The following is a 26,170-nucleotide window of genomic DNA, read 5'->3' on the forward strand; positions in this document are numbered from 1 at the left end:
GACCCGATATCTCATGGCTTTTGATCTACCATATGTCCCCTTTCAACTGGGGTTGATTTCCAGCAACTAGAGCGGCTATTTTTAAATTGGTTGAAGCTTTCGGGTCTTGTCAAAACTGAAATTTAGTGTGGAAATAGTTTGTTTTGAAATTGAGGTTTCAGGCCACTTCCATAACTTGCGACGAGCTGGTCATTGCTTTCATTGACTTTGTTCTGGCTCATATGGCAGAAAAATTGATCTGTATACTCTTGGACACCCTCCTTTTTCAACATATGGTGGAATCCTGGTACAATTTTGCCCATAACCAGTGCATACAGATTTCTCCTTAAGATGTGACTTTACTTTCTTTTATGTCGCTCTCTTTTCCTTCCCCTTTTGCAATTCATTAGCATGCACCTGCTGCCACCATATTTGGGCAAGCCTCTTGAGTCAAGTAGCCACAAATTTGACTTTCCTTTCTTCTGGGAAATCTTTCCACTCGAAGAAAGCCTCCACATTATCTAGCCAATCCGAGATTTCATAGGGCTGAAATTTTCCCTAAACTTTAGGAATGTCCACTTTCAAACCTTGATCCGACCCGCCTAGGACGCAGAGTAACCTATCCTCCAACGAGGAGTTCTTGCTTCTTCGGTTGTGGAAAGGATTACTCTTTCTTCGTACGATTCCTCACTTTCATGAGTAACTGATCTCCTTCAAAGTGGGCGAGACGACCCACAAATTGTTCCATTTCACTGAACCGACTCAGCAATTCCTCATATTCTGACTTGGCATGGTACCTCCTTCTCGGCGTCCACATGCTCCTCTATTGGCCATAACTCAAGTCCAAAAGAGAGGATTTTTGCTCAGATACCACTTTATGTAGAACATAGAGAAAAGAAAGAGAAATAGTTCATTGTTGATGTAGAAAACAAATTTTTGTTAAACATTTTGTTGAGGATTTTGTTTTTGGCTTTTTTTGTGGTAAAGTAGGGGTTTTTTGGATAAGTTCCTTTGTAATAAGATTTTATGGAATTTACAGAAAAGCGAGGGGGTTTCTATTTACTGTTTGGATGTGGGGAAAATTAGGAGGAAAATATTAGAATTTGAATTCAAAATTTACTTGGGAAGGGTATTATAGATGGCTTGGGAAGAGGTATTGTGCATTGCTTCGACAGGGGTAGTGTCCATTAGTGCTCCTAGGAAAGTTGTGCATGTCGTTGAAAGGTATCGTGCATGGCTAGGGAAAGGGTAGCATCCATGAATGCTCCTAGGAAAGTTTAGAGAACTTTTGGCTTGGGACCCAACCAAGCCAAGTCTATAAAAAGAGGAAGACTTTTACCTTAAATGATTTTTTTTTTTGCTGGAAATTTCAGAAATCAGGAAAATTGTTCCCATTTTGGGTGGTCCTTGGACCCTCATAGAAGTCATTGAAGCTAGGCTTTGTTAGCTTCAGCCCATTGTCTTTGAATCACAATTGCAATCCCTTGGTTTCTACCCAATAACGAATTATCTTTCTTTTCTTTGTGTTCTACATCCGAAATTTAGGATATGTAAGACTAGCTAGATGTAGTGCTGATGTTTTACCTCACTGGGCACACTACGTTGTTGGCCATTACATAATAGGTGACAAAAAGTCAAGCAGGTGCAGGGTTGCTTAGATGGACTGAAATGGCTTGTAGGAAGAATATATATGAGTAGACCAATTAGTTTTGATCAATGTATATATCAAGGACATGCATTTGTACATTGCCAGAGTCTAAAGGCATTGATGCAGTAAAATGGCACAAGCACTGTTACATGGTCCGTTGATGATTCTGTTATTGTTAGATTACTCAAGCTGCCTGGGTTCGGTTCGTTGTGGAAGGTATATATATATATATATATATATATATATATATATATATATATATATATATATATATATATATATATATTTTGTCCTCTTTGAAGTTGTTTTGTGCAAGGTATCATTGCTATTTAAGACCTGTACATCATTAGATTGTTATGTCCCAAATGTTTATTTAATGCACTTTTGTTTGTTCATCTGTTTCACTAATGTTAGAAAACTATCCCTAGTCATCTGATAGAAGAACCCTGAGCTGAACTTGCATAATTATTTAGGTATGAGGACAGGCGTCCAACAAAACAGGCACACAATTGCTTCCTATAAAATTGTACATTAGAAATTGTTACATATGTGATTATTAACATAATAAGAAATACATAAATCTTAATATAAATTGTCCAGTAAAGTAAAAAATAAAAAATAAAAAATAAAAGTTAAATGGTTTTGATGCTCATGTGAGATGTAAATCAATGTATAGTACCTTTATTTCATATTTTGTCATTAATAAGTCAGATGAAGAATGTTGCTGGTGGGATGTTGTCAATAATTTTAAGAATTGTGATATATCACATTTTAAAAGGTGAACCCTGTTGGTATCAGGAAACAAAGAAAGTGATGCTCCTCAACACTTTTTATTTCTTCATTTAGAATCTTAAATGTTCGCAGTTTTATGAAAGATAATAATGGGAATGTCTAATTCTTGAACTCTCCATTGTCATGTCCATAATGTGACGGGCCAAAATAGAGCTGCATGTTTCCATTCCTCCGCTGCATGTCTGGGGCATAGCATCAAATAGGTGTTGAACATGATGTTTCACCTTCTTTGGAATGTACGAATAACATAGGGCAGCAGTATTAGGATTGTGCTTTCTCTTTTTGATAAATTAGTGCTAGAAACAATGTCTTAAATATTTAGTTTGTAGAGCATGGCTGTGTTTGCAGGTACAGGATGCATGTCATAGATCTGGATCCATCCTCAGTGACTGCTGGTGGTTGGTTGGAAGACACTTCATTGGTTGAGAAATATTCAATTTCTGAAGATGCCTATGACAAACTTGGTGGCAAGTTCACTCTATTGCATCCCCTATTCTTTTGCCTAACTGTTTTTGGATATTCATGTCTGCTGTACCGTTACTTGACATTGTTGCTGTTTATATTTGTTTCATGTTTTACATGTTTCAGTAAATTTATGGAATATTCCTTAACAATGATATATCTGTAATTTTGTCCATGCGAAATATATATTCATTTAAAAGACCTAAGGCTTATTTGCATGCTGCCCAAAAAATGACATTGTACTGTTGCAGTGGCATTTTAGGTCACGGCATGTTCGTGGTTCAGGTGGTTCCTTCAGATGCCTTTAGAACCCAAATAGGTGTCAGCCATTTTGTGACTGAGATGAAAAATAGATATACCGGTTTTCATCACAGTTGCAAAATGGCTTGTTTTGTTAGTGCCGCTGACCTGGACTCGGTGTAAAGACAGGTGGTGCATTGTGGTGTTGCTGGTTTGTTGGTGTGGTGGTCGTGGTGATAGTGTTAGTGCTGGTGTGATGAAAAGGCAGCGGGGTATAAGGATCAGTAGTTTCTAGGTTCTAGGCCATGAGTTTGAGATGTGTAGGTGGCCTAGATTAAGCCATTATTCTGTTTCATAATAATCTCAATGAAAAAGTTTCATAAAATTATTCCCCTGGTGTAGATCTTGTGAGCTCTTATAGGTTGAGCCATAGAGTTCTCTGTTTTTTAGTGGCCATTAATGGCGAAAACGGAAATCTACTCACTGTTCGGAAGGAAGCCTCACTTCCTGCCACTTCATGGAACCAAGGGCAAGGAATGGATACCTCAAAACTCACCAAAAGGTGGCCAGTATAATATTATAATAGTATTACATAATATTATAATAGTACTACAATATTATTTATATATAGGTAGTGATTTCATGTCACCATGTCCTGATAATATAATGAAACCACACTTCTAGAAAATTAAGTTTGTGGCATTTGTATGATCCCAAAAATTGCACACACCCTCTCTTCATCCCAATAATCAATCCCTAAAAGAATAAAATTCAATTTGCACCATGGATATGCTCAAAATGAGTATCTCCAACATTGAATTTAGATCATCCATTTGGTGAATTTCAAGATCAAAGCCTTTACGAACTCAATATCATTTTTTTCTTTTTTTAACATTGTTCATCTAATGATAATAAAGCTATTTAAAAAATAAAGAAAAAGAATAAATCCTGCTAAGCCCTAGATATAAGCGTCTCACCAAAATGGGTGGCCTATGTTCATTGGGCTAAAAAAAACACTTCTAAGGTGTATTTTCAAATTTTTCTTTTCTGTAATTGTTCATTAGAGTGAAAAGAATTTAGATTTAAAAATTGGGGTCAAACAAATGGCCTTAACATGATTTTTGAATATGGTTCATTATATTACGATAGACCGATTGCATGCAATCACTCCCCTATATATATTACAGTTCTTTACTACTATAGTAAGTTACAATACTAGATATTATATTCTCTGTGTTATTATAGTACTATAATATTATTTACATATAATAGTACTATTGTAAATTAATAGTATATATTATATATTGTATAGTATTAGATAACACTATAGTAAATTAATATTATATTATAGTACTACAATATCATTGCATTACTATAATATATAATTATTACATAGTATTAAATATTATATATGGACAGAGAGAGCTAGCGTAGATGTTGGGTCTCTACTCTCTCCCTCTCTCTACTATATATAGTACTTGTATTGGTACTCTATAGTATTACTATATTGTACTAAATTGTATAGAGAGAGAGATAGAGAGGGGTAGATGATGGGTCTCTACCCTCTTTTTCTCTCGCTCTCTCTAAAATTCCACTTTTTTAAATTATATATAATATAGTACGTATATGTACCAACAACCCCACTCCTTGTATGTATATTGCATCATATATTTAACCCCTCTTTTTCTCCCTTTTGTTTTTGGTGCCTTAGTCATGCGGCACCCCTAGGCAGCGACCTCCACATTTTTGAACATTGAATTCCAGATATAGAAGTAGTTCATCTCAGTATTATATAGGAAAGGAACAAGCAGATCAGTATGTTGGTATGTACCTCTGATCAGAAGTGATTTTTAGATAACAAAAAGAATCTTGGTCAGGTTCTATATCCATAGTTGCTCCCAGAGGTCTTTTGGTTTATGAATGTCACACAAGAAATATTCCAGGGAGGCACATCACTTTGTCATGTTATTCTTATGCTGGTTGTGTCCTCATTAAATGTTTTTTTATTGTGAGGTGTTTTAGTTTAGACATTTCAATAATCATAAAATTACTAGGGTAACTTGTCATTCTTGTGGTTTGGAGGGTATTATGTCCACTACGCATCTCATTTTTCCAAATTGCATATGTAACTGCAGCCTCAAGTTTGGTGTTTCGATCATTCGGCAGTAATCTTTCTTCTCCTTATGCTTTTATGTATCCTTGTTTCCCTTAAGAATGAGCTGCCTTTGCGTAATAATTATTTCTTGCAATGCTCTAGTGGCAATAAGAGCCAAGTTCAATGCAAGTTGTTCGAAGTGGGAATGGGTGTGGAGCTGAAGCGTGCATAGGTGGGAGACCACTCTTGTCTGCGAGGGTCATGGAAGTGGTTATAAGGTATTTATAAAGAAAAATGGAATATGAATGGATACTTAAATTTTCTAAAATTATATTTAGATGCACAAGTATACTAGAGATGTCTTTATTTAACTAACAAATATGTTTGCTCTAGTAATTTTTAAGAATCATATTTATACACTTTGAGTCATAGTCTATCAAATATATTTATTTGATCTAATATTGTACATTGTGATTGTTACAAATTTAGGTCAAGTCGCAAGATAAGTCCTGCCCATTTCTTCTTGTAACCCCTTTATTTCTAGCTTTTTTTAAATAAAGCATGAATTAGAGAGTATAAACATAGAGAGAGGAAGAGATAGACAAACGTTTCCAAACATGTGATTTGAAAGCATTGCATTTAATATTTTTTTCATGAATATGGACTAGAACATCATTTCCCCTTTGAAAACTCTAGGTATACATGATTTACATCACTATTGTATTTGTTTTTGTTAGATCTACATGTTAGACATCCTTTTTTGATCAATATGGATTTAAGCATCTCTTTGCTTTTAAAAACATATGGAACTTGCATATGCATCACAATTGATTTTTTTTTTTTAATTATTTTTTTAGTCTTTTGAATGATATGCATTTGAGCCTTTCTCTCCCTTTAAAGAATTGTGAAACATTAGTGACCGATACCTAAGAGATTGAGATTGTGTTCCGACCACCATAATTCACCCAAGTTTTTGCTTAGGGAACATGCATTGCAGTCTTGGAGTGGTTTGCCACTTAAGGTGGGGGATCTCAGTGACTATGATTTAGTATAGGGTAGCATCTGTGATATTCTAGTTAAAGTATTATTTAGTAATCTATTATAACACTTTGAGCCGTAGTCGTTGGGAGAGGAAGCAGAAGCAGGAGTAGGAGTGGGGACAGGGATTGCTCGCTGCCTCAAGCTCCCTAACTCGGGAGCTCATGGGATCACTTGTCTGGGAGACCAAGGCGATACACACACACACATAGAAACCTTGAAGCATATGTTAGGAAGTGTCTCTGGATTGTATATATTATGTTTTATATATTATCTATAAACACACACACACACACATGCACCCCTTTGCAACACACATCAAGTGGCATCCCAAGATTATATATACTATGCTGGTTTATATTATTGCATATAATATATTTCATTTTATTTATACATCTATATATATATATATCATCATCATCATCATCATCATCAGAGCCTTTCCCAATTATTTGGGGTCGGCTACACGAATCTTGGTCTGCCATTCTCCGTTATTAAGGGCCATACCCTTTGTGAGGCCATAAGTACCCATATCTTTTCTCACTACTTTCAAACATGTCCGTTAGGCTTACTCTTGCCTTTTTTGAGCCTTCTACTTGGACCAACTCGCAACTCTTAACAGGTGTTGTACTGGGTCTGCATTGCCCATGCCTACCCACCTAAGTCTATTTTCTCTCATCTTATCACCTATTGAAGCCAAACCCAAGTTCTCCCAAATATATTCATTTCAAATTTTATCCCTTCTTGTTTTGCCTCTCATTCATCTCAACATCTTCATCTCAGCTACACTCATCCTATGAGTATGTCTTTTCTTGACTGCTTAACATTCTGCCTCATAAAGCAACGCTGGTTTCACAACTATCTCATAGAACTTCCCCTTCAGCTTCATTGATATGCGGTGATCACATGAAACTTTGATTGCCCATCTCCAGTTCACCAACCCAGCTCTAATTCTATGTGCGACATCTTCCTCAATCTTTCATTTATCATGGATGGATTATCGACCCAAGACATCGAAAGTGTGATTGTTTTTGGTTTTCTTAGCCTTCAATCTTAACTACTTCCTCGTCTCTACTCCTATTATTGCTAAACTTGCATTCCATATACTTTGTCTTTGTCCGGCTAATTTTAAAACCTTTAGATTCTAGAGAATCCCTCCAAAGTTCTAACGTTCTGTTGATGCCGCTTCGGTCTCATCGATCAAAACTATGTCGTCTGCGATCAACATACACCACGGTGCTTCATCTTATAAGTGCTTAGTTAAGTCCTCCATAACTAAGACAAAGAGGTGTGGGCTTAACGCTGACTTCTGATATAGGCTTATTGTCATTGAAAACTGACTCGTCTCACATTTAGTTATTCGTATACTAGCAAGCGCTCTCTTGTACGTATCTCACACCAATTTGATATAGTATATGAAGGCTCCTTTCTTTTCCAACATCCACCAAATTAAATCTCGAGGTACTCTATTTTAAGCTTTCTCTAGATCAATAAAGACCATGTGAAGGTCTTTTTGCTTCGCAAAAACTTCTCAATTAGTTGCTTAAATTAGAAAATGGCCTCAATTATTGATCTCCTAGCATAAAGCCGAATTGGTTTTTGGATACACTCGTTTCATGCCTTAGTCGTTGTTCAATCACTCTCTTCCATAACTTTATAGTGTGGCTCATAAGTTTAATCTCTCGATAGTTTACAGAATTTTGTGTCTCATTTGTTATTATAAATAGGTATTACAATACTTTCCTCCATTTGTTTGGCATTTTTTTTGTTCTCAACACCTTGTTGAAGAACTTGATCAGCCAGTCAATATCGATCTCCACCATGCACTTCCAAACCTCTATCAGGATAACATCTGGTCCTAAAGTCTTTCCTATCTTCATCATCTTCAAAGCTTCTTTCACTTTCAATATCTTAGTCCTAAGAATGTATCTATAACCTTCGTCCTCATTTAGGCTAACGATTTCTTCTACCAATGTGTTCCCATTGTGTTTTCTATTTAATAATTTTTGAAAATAACCAAGACCCTTTGATCCTCACTCTTAATGCATTTAATATGGTTTAGATCCCTACACTTTTTCTCTCTCAGTATATAGTATATTAATATACATCATAAAATAGGGTAAATATGTAGAGACACTAAAAAAAAAGAATCATTATTTAGTATTATATATATACATGGACAATAGAAATTCCGTAGAGAGAGTCCCATAAATGCCATGCCAAGAAAGGGCACTGAAATTTATTCGTCAACCACCAAATCTTTTAGTAGTTTTCATGGAACCTTGAGATCTATCCCTGACCTCTTATCAATTTATGGAATACAATCAACGCATTAAGTTACTCAAACAAACTTATCACACATTGGCATGCACACACACGTGCACACTGCTATAGTATTGTCAGTTAGCGATGATAGTCATAATTTGTAATTGACAATTTGCTAATTATATCAATTAGAAAAGAATGTTCTAATCACTATCTACACTTTGTCAGTTAGTGATGATAGTCATAATTTATAATTGACAATTTGTCTAATCATATGTTAATTAGAGAAGAATGTTCTAATCACCATCTACACTTTGCCATTTGCCTTTTTTATAAGAGTGGGGTGGGCCCGTGCATTTGTCATTCTCACTCTCTGTAGATATCTGGGCATTTTGACCATTGAGATTTTAATTAATGGCATTTTCCTTTGGGTTAGATATTTTATCCCCTACTTTATCAAATGCAAGTTAATTCAGTTTTTTGTTCACCAGATAATTGCCATTACATGTATTGCTAAATGGACTCTCGTCTTGATGTTGTATAAATATTCATTGTCTTCAGAAACAATTCTTAACATTATCAGATTTTAGTCTCTCAAATTATTCGCACGTTTAATGATCGGCTTGCGACCTTCATTATGCTATGGAATGTTCCAGTTCGAGGTGGATATATGATCCAAGACCTCTGGGATCTCAAACCCCTGATTCATGCAATCTAGACCACGCAAGAGAGGGGATCTGGGGCTAATGGGATGGTGATCCCTCATCGTACAGGACTACGATCCTAAGTGATGGAGGATTGTGCTTCCCCCATGGTCCACCTCACGAACTGCCGCATCGAGATTCGGGAGCTGGACAACTCACTGCCTACAGAGCTCCCTATAGCTATATTCATTACATTAAGAATTCCTCTTAGATCTGAGATCACTGAACTTGAAAGTTCCTTTTTTAATACTGACAGTTTTTTTATTGGAAAGAAATTATCAAAGTTGTTGCAAGAATAGAGATCTTTTTATTTGATATGCAGCCTAATTACTTACAATGCCTTTCTCAGGTACCTTTAGAAAATTCAAAGAGAAGTTGGCATCTGAGAAACCCAGTGCAAATATTGTATGTCTCACTTCAGAACATTCGTAGTTGCATTAAAATGGACTTATCCCTTTGATGTCAACCAAGTCTTTGAGGATGCCTATTCAATATCTCTCTTCCATTTCACACTCAAATCTGGTTTTTATGTGCAGCAGTCTGTGATTTTGTGCTGTTTCATACAACTCATATCACAATATACTCTTATTATTTCTGAATTGGGAACCGTGCTTCCTTTCTAGGTAACTGATAACTACATGGAGGATCTATGCAAAACTATCAAGGTAAGTAGTCCAAATTTTTCCTATTTCAAGTACTTGAGAGTATTGTTCTTGCAGATACTGGATTCTTTGTAGCAAACGTTTTCTTCTATTCCAATATAAAACTAATTTTGACAACTTAATCTTCATCAATCATTTAATACTACCCTTGAGTTATGTAGAAAAGTACTTTTGACCACTGTTGGTTGACACTTTTAGCATTCGTGCCTGCATTAAGCACATTTTTTGTGGGTTTCCAGCCATCATCCCAATATTCCTCCACAATCCACATCAATAAGGAGGTGGGTCTAGCGGCCTGACTGGTCTTACTGTGGTTTAAAGTATCTGATTGTTGCGTGTATTTATTATTTTCATTCGGTAACCAGTTCCTGATCCTGTGTGCTGGGCCACAATGTGCGACCTATGCGTTTTAGCCAGGACTTGGATTCTTGCATTCATGGGGCATTGTTTTGTATTTAACAGTATTCGTCTTTACCTTTGGGCCATTTCCTTTTGCTAATGATCATTCAGAGCTTACATTCTGAGGATAAGATTCCATTTTTACTTTACGCTTCAAGTTGGCAAAAATATTAAAATATCAAGATCAGTTGTCATTCTTGACATAGAAATATCTATAGTTGAGGAACAAAATTAGTAAACCTAAGAAAACAGAGAAGAAAATGTTGGTCAGAGAAAAGGCATTAACAAGGACGTTGAAGCTGAATTTGTATGTAATATACGGCTCAAATTGCATATGGAATAGTTTCTTCTCATCTTACTCAAGCATACATACAGCCCTCTCATGAATATTTATACAAGCCCTCTCATGAATATTTATACAATTAGTGTGACATAATTATCCTACACAAGAAATGTGAGAGGTAGAAAGATATAGTGCATAAAAATTGGTAAACGACACCAAAGAGAACTTTTTTACAAAATACAGAGAAAAGATGGTGTCTGTGGTGTCCTATACCCTTTGGTTTCATTGGGATGCCACTAGAGCATTCTAATCCTATGAGGGTTATTTGCCAGCAATACGAGAATTGGAATTGTTTGCCCTCCACAATGCTATGATTCTCTATAAATTCCATCAGTGTGCTCAGTTTTTCCATTCATTGGTTGCCATGCCTCTCAATTCTGGCATCGCAACCCATGATAATATCCAGAACCAGCAAATAAATCACGTGATCACTTTTTGTCAATGATATATGAACTTGTATCAACACTATGCTAGCTTTTTTTTTTCTGCACTAATTTTCATATGCATTTATATTGATGAAGTGCTCTGTTCCTCTATTTCATATTGGAACCTTTTAGGTCTTATCCCTCGGACTGAACTCAGATATGCTGGGCTGATTTCAAAAAGTTCAGTTGGTAACTGTGCGCTGTTTGGAAGATTAGGAATTTTCTTAGTGAAGATGGATGTGAATTTACAGCTCAGGAAATGTTCTGTTGTTTAACGGCTTGCAGCACTTCATGTTCAACTGCCTTGCAGCGGTATAGTCTCTCTAGAGAAATATACCTTCATATTACTGAATCTGATTGGTGCTTGCCGTTAGATTGTGAAATACTGCTTTTAGAGGCTCATACCTTTGCGGAAACTTGTCTATCTCCTTTTGACTCTATTCCTCATGAATGGATCCTTATAGCTTGTGGTTCATTGGGAATATAAATATGTACTCTTTATTATTTGGGTATACTTTGGACAATCAAAAACATCGCAAAGATGGCAATTGCAAGGGAAACTAGACTATGGTGGTCCACCATCCACAATGCTGGGTCACCAACCAAACAAGCAGCTGACATTTGATACAAACCGAGTTTCTGGCCATATGAAAAATACCTACTGTATACCCTCAAATGGTCTCAATAGGGGCTGAAATTTAGAGGGTCTCCAAGATACACAGGAAGAGATGTCAGAAGGCATCATCAGAGCTTTTTCACAACTAATTGGGGCCGGGAAGTGTTTTGCAAGCAAAATTCCTGTCCCTCTTTCTCCTCCCCTCATACTATTGCCCCTTCTCTTTCGGCTGCCGCCCTCTCTTGGGTCTCTCCCTGTACGGATTGCGAACATGTGTCCCACTGAGATGGCCCATTCCACATGGCTGTGCCCCGCCTTTCTCTTCCTCAGGGCTTCTCAGGACTGCTGGGCTATGTTGGCCTACACCATCTCGTTTGCAGCCCTCCCACCAACCTTGGCCACCCTTCCCTGTCTCTTTCTTGCCTCCCTGGTTGTCCCCTCAGCTGTCCCCCCCTTTCCTACTGCATCCCTCCAGTCGCCATCCCCCAGCCTCTCTTCACCCCATCCTCACCCCTCTTCTCCTTGACTCTTGCTTTTCGAGTCTTCTTCTATCCTATCCCCTCCTTCACTGGCCCCTTCTCTAGACCTTACCGCAGCCCATTCCCCTTCTAACCCTGTGAATATGACAAAGTCTACCATGCCTGTCAACCAGCTAGCGACCTATGCATGCCCACAGCTTTGTCTATCCTTGACCTACTCTCCTACTCCTCAGCCTCTCTCTTCTTCTCTTATTCCTCCCCTACCCCCCACCCCCCATCCCCCACCCCCCCAGCCTGTCTTTCCTTTCAAATCCCCTACTTTGATCGCTCCTTCCCTCCCCGCTACATTATAGCCCCCAATTGCTTGCAACCACCCCCCCCACCCCCTCCTACCGAGAATCCTTCTTTTATCCCTTCCTCGAAGATCTACTAGGTGTGCTCCATTGACTCAAATTTTGTGGACGCTCTAGATCAAGCCCAAGGAAACCCACAAGAGGTCCTTAAGGTGATGGGAATCTGGTTCAATGGCCACACGAGGCTCTTGAAGCTCATCAAAGCTGATAGTGAATACAGATGGCAGCAGAAAGCGAGCAACATCAAAGGAAAGACCCCCGCTAATAACCCTCAAAGGTGCCCTAGAACCCTCAAATCTCTTTTTTGGAGTGAGGTACGAGAAAGGAGAATCCTTAGCTAAGCTCCCCCCACTGAAGTTTCCTTTGCCTGACAGCCTATTTGTTGCTCGGCCAAGCGAGCTCCCATCGCCCCCAATTTTGTCATGAAGATCCTAATTTGGAACATAAGGGGACTAGGTTACCCGGATAAACGAAATCATGTCTGACAGTTTGCATCACAGTATTCTCCCTCTATACTCGGCTTTATGGAAACCAAGCTCCCCTCTCCTTCCCTCTCCTTGATCTGGCAAATCTGGGGCTTCCGTTTATGCCAATGGGTCACCTTGGACGCACTTGGCACGTCAGACGGAATTTGGGTCCTCTGGCCTGCATCTTTACCAGTCTTAGTGACCTCCCATATTGGCAAATTCTCAGTCACTGTGAACCTAGCCAGGATCTCAGATTCTACAATGGAAGGGCACTATGGTCTATGGACCAAATGAAGACAGTGAGAGAACGACATTCTGGAGAGAACTACAATCATCAGTTATCCTACCTTCCTCAACATGGTGCTTAGGAGGAGATTTTAGCATAACTAGATGGTTCCATGAGAATAATTCCCATGATAGAATCGCCCCATCTATGGTCCAATTTTCGGACTTTATCTCTCACAACAGCCTTTTAGATATCCCTCTAGAAGGAGCTGAGTTCATTTGGTCTAGCCACTAAGCCAGTCGTAGCCTCTGAATACTAGACAAATTCCTTACTTCTCTCAAGTGGGACAGTTTTTGCCCTAGCGCTCACTCTTTGGTGTTACTCAAGCCCACCTCGGACTATCGGCCAATACTTCTGGACTCCCAAGCGTTACCCGAGGGCCAAAACCCTTTCGATTTTAGTTGTCTTGGGTCAAAGAGACCAGCCTCCCCTCTCTCATCCATTCCCAATGGGATTCATTCTCTCCTTTTGTGAGAGGTTGGGCTGGCTTCATTATGCAAAAAAAACTTCTAATGCTCAAAGCCTACCTCAAATCATGGAGCTCTCAACTCCCCAAGAATTTTCGTAACTAAAAGGACTCCCCCACTCTCCCTCTGTGTTGGAATCTCGCTCCAAGGATAAATATGGCTATTAGTGCATCCTAAAGAAAGAAGAAATTTACATGGGCCCGTTAAAAGTAAAATGGCTCAAGCTTGGAGATCAAAATACAACCTATTTCCCCAAAATTGCCAGTTGTCGAAGAAGGGAGAATTCCATCTCTCATTTGAAGGTACGGGACCAAATTGTTTACCAACCCCCCTCATAGAGTTAGCTGCAATTCAATACTTCTCCCAGTTGTTCTCATCCCCAAACTGGCCTAGACCAGAAACGGTAGATCTTTCTTTCTCAACCATCTCCCCTGAAACAGCAGCCTCTCTGGAAAAACACTTCTATGAGGATGAGTTCCTCTAGGCTATCAAAGATCTCAGTGGGGATTGGGCTCCTGGGCTCGACAGGTTCCTCGTGGCCCTCTTCAAAGTTTTTCGGCACACCCTAAAACCCGATATCATGGCTTTCTTTATTGAATTCTACTCTTGAACCTCTATCCGTAAGGCGATGAATGCTACCTTCATCGCCTTGATCCCCCAAAACGAGGGAGCTGAGGAGCTCAAAGATTTCAGGCCCGTTATCTTGATCAACACGTTCTACAAAATTCTCTCTAAGGTCCTGGCATCTCGCTTAAAGCCTATTCTTGGTCTGGTGATCTCTCAGTCCCAAGGAGCTTTTGTGAAGGACTGCCAGATCCTCGACGGGGCGACCTTAGTTGCCCATGAATGTATCCACCCTTGGTCTAACTCCAAAATTCCTGGCTTGGTGATCAAACTAGATTGGGAAAAAGCCTATGACCATGTAGATTGGAAAATCCTAGATGAAACCTTTTCTAGAATGGGATTTGGGCTTGTTTGATGGAAATGGATCCAAGGGTGCGTCTTTAAAGCCCAATTCTCGGTCCTTATAAATGGCACTCCACAGGGTTACTTTCAAGCATCGCGAGGGCTTCACCAAGGGGACCCCCTTTCACTGTTCCTCTTTGCTATAGTGGCTGCGGTTTTTAGTGCCTCCATTTTGTACATATGCAGGCCTCCTCTCAGGCTTTCAAGTGGAAAGGACGGGTCCCTCGATCTCTCATCTCCAATATGTTGACAATACCATCCTCTTTTGCAATACCTCCCATCAAGAACTAAATTGCTTCTCTTTCTTCAATGCTTTGAGCTTGCCACGGGCTTTAGCGTGAACCTAGATAAAACCAAGATGACAGGCATTGCCTAGACCCTGCTATGGTTCAAAGTTTTTCTGATTATTGAGGGTGTGTCGTTGAGGCCTTGGCCTCCACCTACCTCGGTCTTCTGTTATGTATTGGCCTCCCTCGAATTCAGGACTGGAGCCCGGTCATTGACAAAGTCAAGAGGTGGCAGGCTTCCTGGAAAGGGGGATTCTTATCCCCTGTTGGTAGAGTGATGCTTATTAAGGCTACTCTTTCTAACATTCCCATCTTTTTCATGTCTCTCTTCTTTATGCCAGTAGCAATTGCTGTAAGACGGGAAAAGTTCATGAGAAAGTTCTTATGGTCTGGCGAAGGAGAACACAAATTCCATGTTATTAATTGGGTGAAGTTCTGCTGACCTAAAGCCCTAGGGGGTCTTGGTATTTGGGATCTTAGGATCACCAACATAGCCTTAATGGGAAAGTGGTGGTGGCACTTTGCTACCCAACTCAACCACCTTTGGCAAGAGGTGATTAGACGAAAGTACTGTCGTGAAGACCATCATTGGCTCCCCTCTTGTAGAACAGGAGGCAAGATCTTGGATTTTGGAGGTCCCTTTGCACAATCACCAATTCTTCCGCAACCATATTTGATATCTACCCAGAAGTGGCTCCAAAGTCGGGTTTTGGCATGACATTTTGATAGGACCTACTCCCCTCAAGGACCTGTTTTTGTCCTAATTCCTTCTGGCTTGCAATCCCTCCTCAATAGTGGTTGAACAGTTTGCTGGCCTATCCACCTCGAGAACTTGAAACCCAAACTTCAGAAAACCTTAGTCGATCATGAGTCTGATCAATTTTTGAAACTCTCAGCCTTGCTCCATTCGGTGCTTATTTCACCTTTAGGGGAAGACAAGATTTTATAGTCCCCACCTCCCTCAGGTACCTTCACAGTTGCTTTTATTGAAGCTTCACCTATCCTCCTCATCTCTCGGCAACCCCTTCCATAGCCGCCAAGGCTCGATGCTCCTTCTTGCCTCCGAAGATCCAATTCTATAATTGAATAGCCCTCCATGAGAGGGCCCTAATCCTCAACCAACTACAACACAGGGGTTTGCCCTTGCCTAATAGATGCATTATGTGTTTGAAACTTGAAGAGACAAATCAACATCTTTTCTTGCATTGTGAAGTCGCCATGGCCCTCTGGATTGATCTCCTACTCTGTAACTGGCTGTGGGTCACTCCCTCACCTCTTCTCCACTTGCCTCTACACCCCTTGGAGAAATTCAAGAAAACTTCTCTTGAGAGCCGCCATCTCTATCACGCTATGGATCATTTGAATTGAAAGGAACAATAGGACATTTCGAGGGGAGAAAGCCACTACCTCAACCCCAATTGAGAAGCGAAGGTCCCTCATCACCTTTTAGGCTCAATCACAAAATTTCTCCTTTATGGATCTTCACGACCAATGGCAGACTTTGCTACATCTTAGGGTTCAGAGGATCCCCCGAGCTTCTTTGCCAGAAATTGGGGAGATTAAGTTAAACTTTGATGGTTTCCCTTTTGGCAACTCGGGTCCCTCCGGCATTGGAGGCTTATTTAGGAATTACGAAGGCCTAATTTTCCTCTCGTATGCCTATTGGAGTCACGGACTCCACTATTGCAGAGGCCAATGCCTTGCTCGAAGGGCTTAGAGATTCGATCACAATTGGAGCACACAGTTGTTGATTGAGGGCGACTCCAAACATACTATCTCTTGGGCGTCCGGTACCATCCCTAGTCTGTGGAGACTAGACTACATTTTTGTAAAAATTGCGCACCTCTGCAGCAGTATCCAAGTTTCTTGGAGACATACACATAAGGAAGCTAATGTTGCAGGCTTGCAGCAAACACTCTAGCAAAGGAAGGAGCTAGTCTCAACTCTTCCTAAGGGGCTATAGACAACTCTTGAAGACACATTTCTTTCATTTTCTCGATTTTGATGTAGAACTTTTTTGGACCCTTAAGGGTTTTGTATAGGGAACCCAGTTATGGGAATCGCCTAATTTTGTATTTACCCATATCATGTATCTCTTTGTAATTATCAATACAATAGTCAACTCCTTAAAAAAAAAAAATCTAATTGGGATTGGCTGTACCAATCATAGTTCGCCATTCTGTTCTATTAAGGGCCATACCTTTAATGAGGCCATAAATCCCCATATATTTTCTCACTACTTCCAACCATGTCTTTTAGGCCTACCCCTTGTCATTTTTGAGCCTTCCACTTGAACTAACTCGCACCGCCTAATAGGTATTGTATTGGGTCTGCGCCACACATGAACAACCCACCTAGGTATACTCTCTCATCTTATTGCCTAATGGTGCCACACCTAAATTTTTCCGAATGTATTCATTTTGAATTCTTTCCCTTGTCTTGCCATTCATCTATCTCAACATCCTCATCTCTGCTACACTCATTCTATGGATATATATATTTTTAACCGCCCAACATTCCGCCCCACAGAGCAAAGCTGTTCTCACATCTGTCCTATAGAAATTGCCCTTTAGCTTCATTGGTATGCAGCGATCATATAAAATTCCGGTTGTATATCTCCACTTTACCCACCCAACTCTAATTCTATGTGCAACATCTTCCCCAATCTCTCTATTTTCTTAGATTATCGACCCAAGATATCGAAAATGCACTCTTTTTGGAATTTTTTACCCGTTAATCTTAACTACTTCCTCGTTTATATTCCTATTATTACTAAACTTGCATTCCATATACTATATCTTTGTTCGACTAATATTTAAAGCTTTAGATTCTAGAGCATCCCTCTAAAGTTCTAACTTGGTGTTGACGCCGTTTCGGGTCTCATCGATCAAAACTATGTATTCTGCGAACAACATGCACCACAATACCTCATCCTGTAGGTGCTTAGTTAGGTCATCCTTAACTAAGATAAAGAGGTATGGGCTCAATGCTGACACTGCTAACTCACTCTTCTCTCACTAATTTTTCATATAGTAGTTAGTGGTCCATTGTACATATCTCTCACCAAGTTTGGAGACTCCTTTCTTTACCAACACCCACCAAATCAATTCTCGATGTGCTCTATCATAAGCTTTCTCTAGATCAATAAAGATCATGTGGAGGTCTTTTCCCTTCGCGTTAAACTTCTCAATCAGTTGCCTAAGTAGGAAAATAGCCTCAGTTGTTGATCTCCCTGGCATAAAACCAAATTGATTTGTAGATACATTCGTTTAATGCCTTTGTCGTTTCTCAATCACTCTCTCCCAAAGCTTCATAATGTGGCTCATAAGGTTGACGCTCGATAGTTTGCACAATTCTGTATGTTTCATTTATTCTTGTAAATAACTACTACAATACTTTTCCTCCATTTATCTGATATTTTCTTTGTTCTCAACACCTTGTTGAATAGCTTGGTTTGGATGACAATGAACTATTAAGCTAAGAGTGGAAATAGGAGTCTATCAAACCTGATCCATAACTCCATGGAATTGAAGAGTTTTTTTGATGAAATTTGAGTGAAAGGATTCGATTGCAATTTCTCATTATTCCATGGAACAAATTTGGCCCAAAATGATAGAAATTTGACCAAAATAAGGGGGTCAATTGATGATAGAAGTTGGAACTTCAAGTTGCAAGGGGAAAACTTTGATATTTTCACACTTTTTTTTGGGTAAGTCAGTGGGGGAGAAGGCCCTCTACCCGTTTTTCATTAATAAAATTAAAAAAAACGCATAGTTCCTTAATTTACAACCCTATAATAGGGTAGTTGTGCCAAATCATGAAGTAAGAGAAGGGAAATAAAATCCGGCGGACGACAATGCCAAATAGCAGCTCCAAAATTATAAGAAGCCTTCTTAGCAAGTGTGTCGGCTACTATATTGGCCTCACGAAAAATATGGGAAATTGACCATATACGATTTGAAAGTCTACTTCGGCAGTTCGCAACAACCGTATGCAGCCTCCATGGAACTCCACAATGATCATGAATGGCATTCACAAGCAAAGATGAATCACTTTCTACTTGTAGCGAAAAGCACTCCTTCTGAATGGCCAGGCGAAAACTTTCCTCAAGGGCATGAAACTCTGAATAGTTGTTAGAGGCATATCCAAATGGCTTAGAAAAAGCAGCGATAAAAGCACCATTACTATCTTTAATAACACCACCACCACCTGCCAATCCTAGGTTCTGCGCAGAAGCACAGTCAATATTGAACTTGTAATACTGGGTCTTAGGGAGTGAACACGCCACCAGAATGATAGATCTCAGTTTCTGTTGACGCCATGTGATTTGGAAATTATCAATGATTGCTCTCTCTGATAAATGAAAGCCTACTTTTTTGCATCCGCTAACTCCTTAATATGAGACAGAATTTTCTTAACAAATTGCTCCCTTCTTGTAGACCTTGAGTGAAAGATTCTCCTATTTCGCTCCTCCCACAAGACTAGATTGTTGTAAAAGAAATAGAAGTCCAAATATTAAGAAGACCATCAGATTTAAATATGAAGGCTAACCAGCCTCTCAACATGTCAGGAGCTGAAATACCAGGGGTGAACCGCTTACTGGACCGCCATGCAACTGATCTCCACACACCTTGCAAGAACACACACTGAAACAATAGATGACAAAGACTATCATCATTGTTCGTATAGAAGGGGCATAATGAATCCAAATTCATGCCGCACCGGTTTAATAGAAATGCTGTGGGCAAATGATTATAGAGCGCCAGCCACAAAAACCATTTGGCTCTAGGATGATGAAACTAACTTTCCTTTAAAAATTCAAAATGGGGCAAACGGCCTATCTTCTTCCGTAAGGTTATAAATTGCCCGTGTCTTGGCCATTAAGGTCTGGGGCCAAAGTCATTTGGAGTGAGCTTTGCTATTAACTTAGAACCTAAGAGAGCGAGGGTCTAGCAAGAGAAAGAGAGAAAGAGCCTTGGAGTGACAATTTTCGAAATTTTCATTGCAAGCTTCATTTAAGGGTGGAAACGCACTTGATTTCCAGCATTGTGTTTGAGAATCTCGACTTAAGGGGATGAGATCAAGTGATCAAGCTCGAGACTAGAATTGTGAGGACGTCAAATACCCAAGGAGCCAAGACCCAACTCAAGGGGATTCAATCCAAGCTCCCTCAAAGTTGTCAAATCAAGTCAGAGTTGGGAAAGGTGCATATCCCCCATATTTCATATCACAAGGTAAGCAAATAGATATTCCTTGCTGGGTATATTTTGTGTCTCTATTCCAATTTTTGTTCATTTTACACTTTGGGGGTTAATCGTAGGTGTATCTCCCACTAAAATGTGAGGAAAGGTAAATTAATGGGTTCCTCTTATAGGACAGGAGATAAGTCTTGAGCAGTGTTTCAAAAAGCCCTAAGTGGCACCTAGGTGGTCCGGGGAGGGGGGGGGGGGTCCAGGTCACCCAGCGCTTAAGCAGGCGCCCAGAATCTAGGCGCCCCAGTAGAAATTTTTTTTTTTTTGGTTTTCTCTCTAAAAAATAGTCTCTAATGGGTTTTAGGTATCAAATGAACTTAAAACCCATAATTTTACCCCTTTAGTACTAAAAAATGACCAAAAAATACCCTTGAGGAGCTGCATTTTTGCCCTGGGCAGGCGTCTAGGAGGGTTCCCGGGCATCTAGGCAGGCGCCTAGGCGGGTTCCGGGGCATCTAGGCGGGCGCCCAGGGATATCTGCTTAATTTGGCTGCTTAGGCCTGGGCGATGTGCTCAGGCCTTTTGGACCGCCTAGGCGAGTCGCCTTGGCATTGGGTGGTTCGCTTTTTAAAACACTGGTCCTGAACCAATCATATTTTGAAACTCGTTTTCCTTGATTCAAGTTGCTAATGTATTTCTCTGGTGATATAATGTTGAAGTCATAAGATTATCATCACTATCATTATCAAAACCGTTTCCCAACTAATTGGGGTCAGCTACACGAATCTTGGTCCTCCATTTTCTCTATTAAGGGCCATACCCTCAGTGAGGCCATAAGTCCCCATATCTTTTCTCGCTACTTCCAACCATGCCTTTTTGGACCTATCCCTTGCCCCTTTTGAGCCTTCAACTTGAACTAATTCGCACCTCCTAACAGGTGTTGTATTAGGTCTGTGCCGCACATGGCCAGCTAACCTAAGTCTACTTTCTCTCATCTTATTGCTTATTGGTGCCACACTTAAATTCTTCCAAATGTATTTATTTCGAATTCTATCCCTTTTTGTTTTACCACTCATCCATCTCAACATCCTCATCTCAACTACACTCATTCTATGAGTATGTTGTTTTTGGACTACCTAATGTTCTGCCCTATAAAGAAAAGCTGGTCGTACTGTTGTCATATAGAACTTGCCCTTTAGCTTTATTGGTATGTGGCAATCATATAACACTCCGGTTGCACATCTCAACTTCACCCATCCAGCTCTAATTCTATATGCGACATCTTCCTCAATCTCTCCATTTTTCTTGGATTATTATGTTTTTGATAAATGTTAGTATTGTATTATTGGTAGAGAGTTACATTGACGTTCGAGATCACCCTCGAGAAGGGTGACTCAGTAAAAACTGATGCTAGCCTACTACATACAAAAGGGGCTTATAAGGCCGCCCAATTACAACAATTTACCATAAGCTTTTTGCAAAAATACATCGAGAGGGAAAAACCAGAAAAGCGAGCCATATTAAGTCGTGAGCCCTTGGTCCTGAGCAAAAAAGGAGTCTGACCCGGGTAGAGCTAGTCCTTGGCCCTTGCTTCTAGCTCCCTCTTTCGCCAATAGCTCTGCGATGTTGTTGGACGTCCTCCAAATATGCCTCCAGGAGACGTCCATATCCCTGCATATATGATCAATTTCGTCAAACAATGTGGCTAAGTACCGTGGTGGTGAGCTCGTTCTCCTTACCCATGAGATAACATTATTGGAGTCTCCTTCTACTAGCAATTGAGGGCCCTAAGAAGTATTGAAAAGTTTTAAGCCTGTTAGGAGGGCAAGAGCTTCGGCATGATTGGAGTCCTTTATGCCAATGTTCTCTGAGAAGGTTAAAAGGACGTTGCTTTGGTGGCCTTGAAAGGCCCCCCCAGCCCCTACCAGGACAGGGTTCCCGTTCCCTATGGAGCACCCATCAAAATTCAGTTTGATGCATCCTTGGGGTGGTGGTTGCCAATTATGAGTTCTGGTCACGACTCTTGGTTGGTGGTGAAGAACATCGATCCAATGGGTAAGGAAAACATTTCGTGGGATTCCTGAAAAAACCTTGTGATTGGAGGCCCAAAAAGTAACCAAAGAGAGAATCTTGTGAAAGAGAGCAGGTGTGTGGAGTTTAACACCTTGGAAGATTCTAAGGTTTCTTTCCAACCAAATGGACCATATGGTTGCTGCAATTATTGCCTTCCATAACAATCTTTCTGCCTTCGGCCAACATGAGTCAAGATCGTAAGAGATCAAGGCCTGGACCGAAGGCGGGGTGACCCATTGTATACCAAAAGTTGCAATACTTGGCCCCATAGGTCGAAAGAAAAGTCACAGAGTATGAACAAATGTTGGCTCGACTCCTCCTCACATAAGCATAGGGCACACCTGTTAGGGAGCGGGATTTCTCTCTTTTGAAGTTGATCCACGGTGAGAGCTCTATGGGAGCATGCGAGCCAGTTGAAAGTTTGGACTTTTGAGGGAGCAATGGTGGTCCAAACTTTGGATTTGATTGCTGTTGGGTTAGCCGGGAGAGTAGGAGGTAGAATTAAACCTTTGTAGAAAGAAGCTACCGAAAAGATGCCAAAGGGGGCTAGCGTCCAGATGATAGCATCACTTCCTTGAGGCGAAAGGAAGTGGGAGTGGAGAGAGGTAGAGAGAGACTGAAAATGGTTAAATTCCTCTTCAGTAAGATTCCTTCGGAAGGAAGGGTTCCATACTCTCTGTCCCCCTGTAAGGACCATCTCCTCTGCGACTGAGGATTCTTTATTTTGCTCTAGAGAGTAGAGGGTGGGGTACACCTCTTTCAAAGGGGAGGGTCCTAGCCACAAGTCGAACCAGAATCTCACTCTAGAGCCCTCTCTAGGATGAAATCTAATGAACTGGTAAAGGGCCGAGGCAAAAGATCTCCAGGCCCTTGAAGCATTGTGCCAATGATTTCTAGAAGGCAACCAGGCACCTTCTGGGATGTTATACTTTTTTCGTAGGACTTGGGCCCAAAGGGAGTTCGGCTGAGTGGCTAAACACCACCACCATTTCCCAAGGAGTGCCTGGTTATGTTTACGAAGGATTCGAATACCAAGTCCTCCCTGCTGTTTGGGTAGACAAACGTTGTCCCATGCTACAAGATGGAACTTTGTCTTATCCGCCTGACTCGACCAGAGGAAATTACGCATGATCTGGTCAAGTCGATTGGCAACCTGGGCTGGCATGTGAAATGGAGACATGAGGTACATCGTAGAGTTGGCAATGGTAGCATTGATCAAAGTCTTACTACCTGCCATAGTGAGAAATCTACCCTTCCACCCTTCCAAACGCCTGTCTACTTTGTCTAGGACATGGGACCATTGCCTTTTCTTGGGTTTACTCGATTCCAGAGGGAGGCCTAGATAAGTAGTCGGTAAGTCTTACACTTTGCGTTCCCACCTTGGAATGAAGGATTTGACCTCTTCTGGTGTTAAGGGCTACACCCCTCATTTTAGATTTATGGAAATTAACTTTGAACCTATTTGCTGTTTGGAAGAACCTAAGGAAGAGTTTGAGGGTTTCAACTTTATTTCAGGAGGCATCAATAAACACCAAAGTGTCATTTGCATACTGCAGATGAAACGCCATTGGTCCATGTGAAGTACTCCTGAAGCCCGACAGTAAACTAGTCTCTGAGAGCCGAGAGATGGAGCGTCTGAAAACCTCTGCCGAAATAGCAAAGAGGAAGGAGGAAAGGGGGTCTCCTTGGCAGAGACCCCTTGAAGAAGGGAAGAAACCTTTAGGGGTTCCATTGATAAGAATAGAGAAATGTGGATATGAGTAGCATCCACATTCTCCATCTATTTCGGAAACCCATTCTAGCCATCGTCTCATCAAGAATTGACTAGTCCACATGGTCATATGCCTTTTCCCAATCAATTTTAATGATAAAGCCAGGTTTCTTGGCAAGGTGCCTCGAGTGGATACACTCATTAGCTACTAAGGCTCCATCAAGAATTTGTCTGTCTTTGAGAAAGGCAGATTGTGTTGAAGAAATAACTGAGGGAAGAACTTGTTGGAGTCTGGAGGCCAGGACTTTGGCTAGGATCTTATACGAAGAATTCAGGAGGCTAATGGGAAATCTTTGATTTCCTCAGCACCTTCTTTTTTGGGAACCAGAGCTATGAAGGTTGCGTTAATGGTTTGCGCAGAGTACCTTTGTGGAAGAATTCCTCGAAAAAATTGATGAAGTCAGGACGAAAGGTGTCCCAGGACTCCTTAAAGGGTCCCAAGACTCCTTGAAGGGAGCGATCGGGAATCCATCAGGACCTGATGCCTTGTCTTTGGCTAGAGCATTGATAGCCAATAAAATTTCTTCCTTTGTGAACTGTTGCTCAAGCCAGACAGCTTTATTATCTGTGAGGGTAAGGAAGTCAAGGGAAGACATTCTCGGTCTAAGGCCAGAGCGGGCAGAGTATAAAGCCTGAAAGAACTCTAAAATTGCCTGTTCTATCTCTGCAGGTTAAGTGAGGTGTCTATTATTAACCTTAATCATCAAAATCGAATTGTCTCTCTTGCGACAATTTGCAATGCGATGAAAAAAGGCAGTAATCCGATCACTTGCTTTCAACCAGGTGATTCTAGATCTCTGGAACCAATAGATCTCGAAAGTTCGATTATTGACCTAAGATATCGAAATCGAATTGTCTCTTCTACTTTCAACCATTTTTCTTGGATTATTGACCTAAGATATTGAAAGTTCGATTTTTTTGGTATTTCTCGGCCGTCAATCTTAACTGTCCTCGTCTTTACTCCTACTATTACTGAACTTGCATTCCATATACTCTGTTATTGTCTAGCTAGTTTTAAAACCTTTAAATTCTAGAGCTTCCCTCCATAGTTCTAACTTTTTGTTGATGTCATTTTGGGTCTCATCGATCAAAACTATGTTATTTGCGAACAACATGTACGACGGTACCTCATTTTGTTAGTGCCTAGTTAACTCGTCCATAACTAAGACACAGAGGTATGGGCTCAATGTTGACGTAGATGTAGACCCATTGTCACTGAAAGCTCACTCTCTTCACTAGTTGTCCGTACATTAGTTAGTCCTCCCTCGTACAGTTGGCGTCATAAAATTAACCTCCTAAAACACATCTTCACACACTTACAATTTTCCGTAATCATTCATCTTCACACTTGTGATCCTCCGTAATCACTCATGTGTTTGGATGTTCTAGCGACCTTTCCTAACATAAGTTTTTGCCATAAACTTTTACCAAGTGTATGCAATTGTATCCATTGGTTGTGGCTGATTGTATGACCTTTCCTTGAATAGAGGAGCTTCGGTCATTCTTTCGTTAGTTCATCTGTACTGCTTGATTAGAAGTTTGACCTTTGGTATTATTAGATCAAATGCGAAACAATGTTTGGAGTGGCCATTTTGATCATTGTTCCCATAACTGTTCTCATTATCTGACCTAGCAATCTGTGCCTTGAATATGCATGGACTTATGTCCTACTCTTCATTTGAATTCATTCAGCGATTATAATTTCATATTTTGTTTCATCCTTGATGTGTCCATCCACTGCAATACTATGCATCCTCTTGGAAAACTGCCTCAGTTTTACGGAAGAGTGAGAAGAATGTTTCTGTTTTCATTGTGGTATTGATTTTTTATAAACAATGCACTATTGGTATGGTTTGCATACACTATTTCTTCAAATTTTAGCTGTATGATTTCTTTTGAGTTTCCCTTTGTTAGGTTATATTGTTAATTGCCATTTCTAACACTGACTTATGATTGTATTGAAAAAACTTGTAAGTTTATATATGTATGACCCAGTTTTAATAAAGGAAAATTGTTTCATGCGGGCTCGACTGCATTTGTACAATATGCAGTCACAAGGTATAAATCATCCATCTTAAAGATGGATGCAGATAGGTGGTCCATCTAAAAACAATTGAAACTAACGGTTCAAATGTTTTCTTAATAAAATTATTATTTCTAA

The 26,170-nt window shown here is 40.2% G+C and overlaps 1 protein-coding gene across 4 annotated transcripts in view; it reads left to right on the forward strand.

Annotated features, from left to right (window-relative positions):
- Positions 1-26,170, forward strand: part of EMB2804 (tubulin folding cofactor B) — a 75,238-nt gene that overhangs the window by 16,786 nt on the left and 32,282 nt on the right. For 3 of the 4 annotated variants that reach the window (XR_016044542.1, XM_006859122.4, XM_020676515.2), the window contains exons 4-6: positions 2,768-2,886; positions 9,573-9,628; positions 9,847-9,888. Coding sequence is in view for 2 of the 4 variants with exons in the window: in XM_006859122.4 (XP_006859184.1) it covers positions 2,768-2,886; positions 9,573-9,628; positions 9,847-9,888 (217 nt within the window). In the remaining 2 variants the exon portion in view is untranslated. Of the gene's footprint in view, positions 1-2,767; positions 2,887-5,378; positions 5,495-9,572; positions 9,629-9,846; positions 9,889-26,170 lie in introns of all 4 variants that reach the window. The other variant, XR_016044543.1, reaches the window with a different exon arrangement.

The sequence above is a fragment of the Amborella trichopoda genome, chromosome 11 (assembly GCF_054954075.1).
Source record: "Amborella trichopoda isolate Santa Cruz 75 chromosome 11, AtrichopodaSantaCruz75HAP2 v2.0, whole genome shotgun sequence".
NCBI lineage: Eukaryota > Viridiplantae > Streptophyta > Magnoliopsida > Amborellales > Amborellaceae > Amborella > Amborella trichopoda.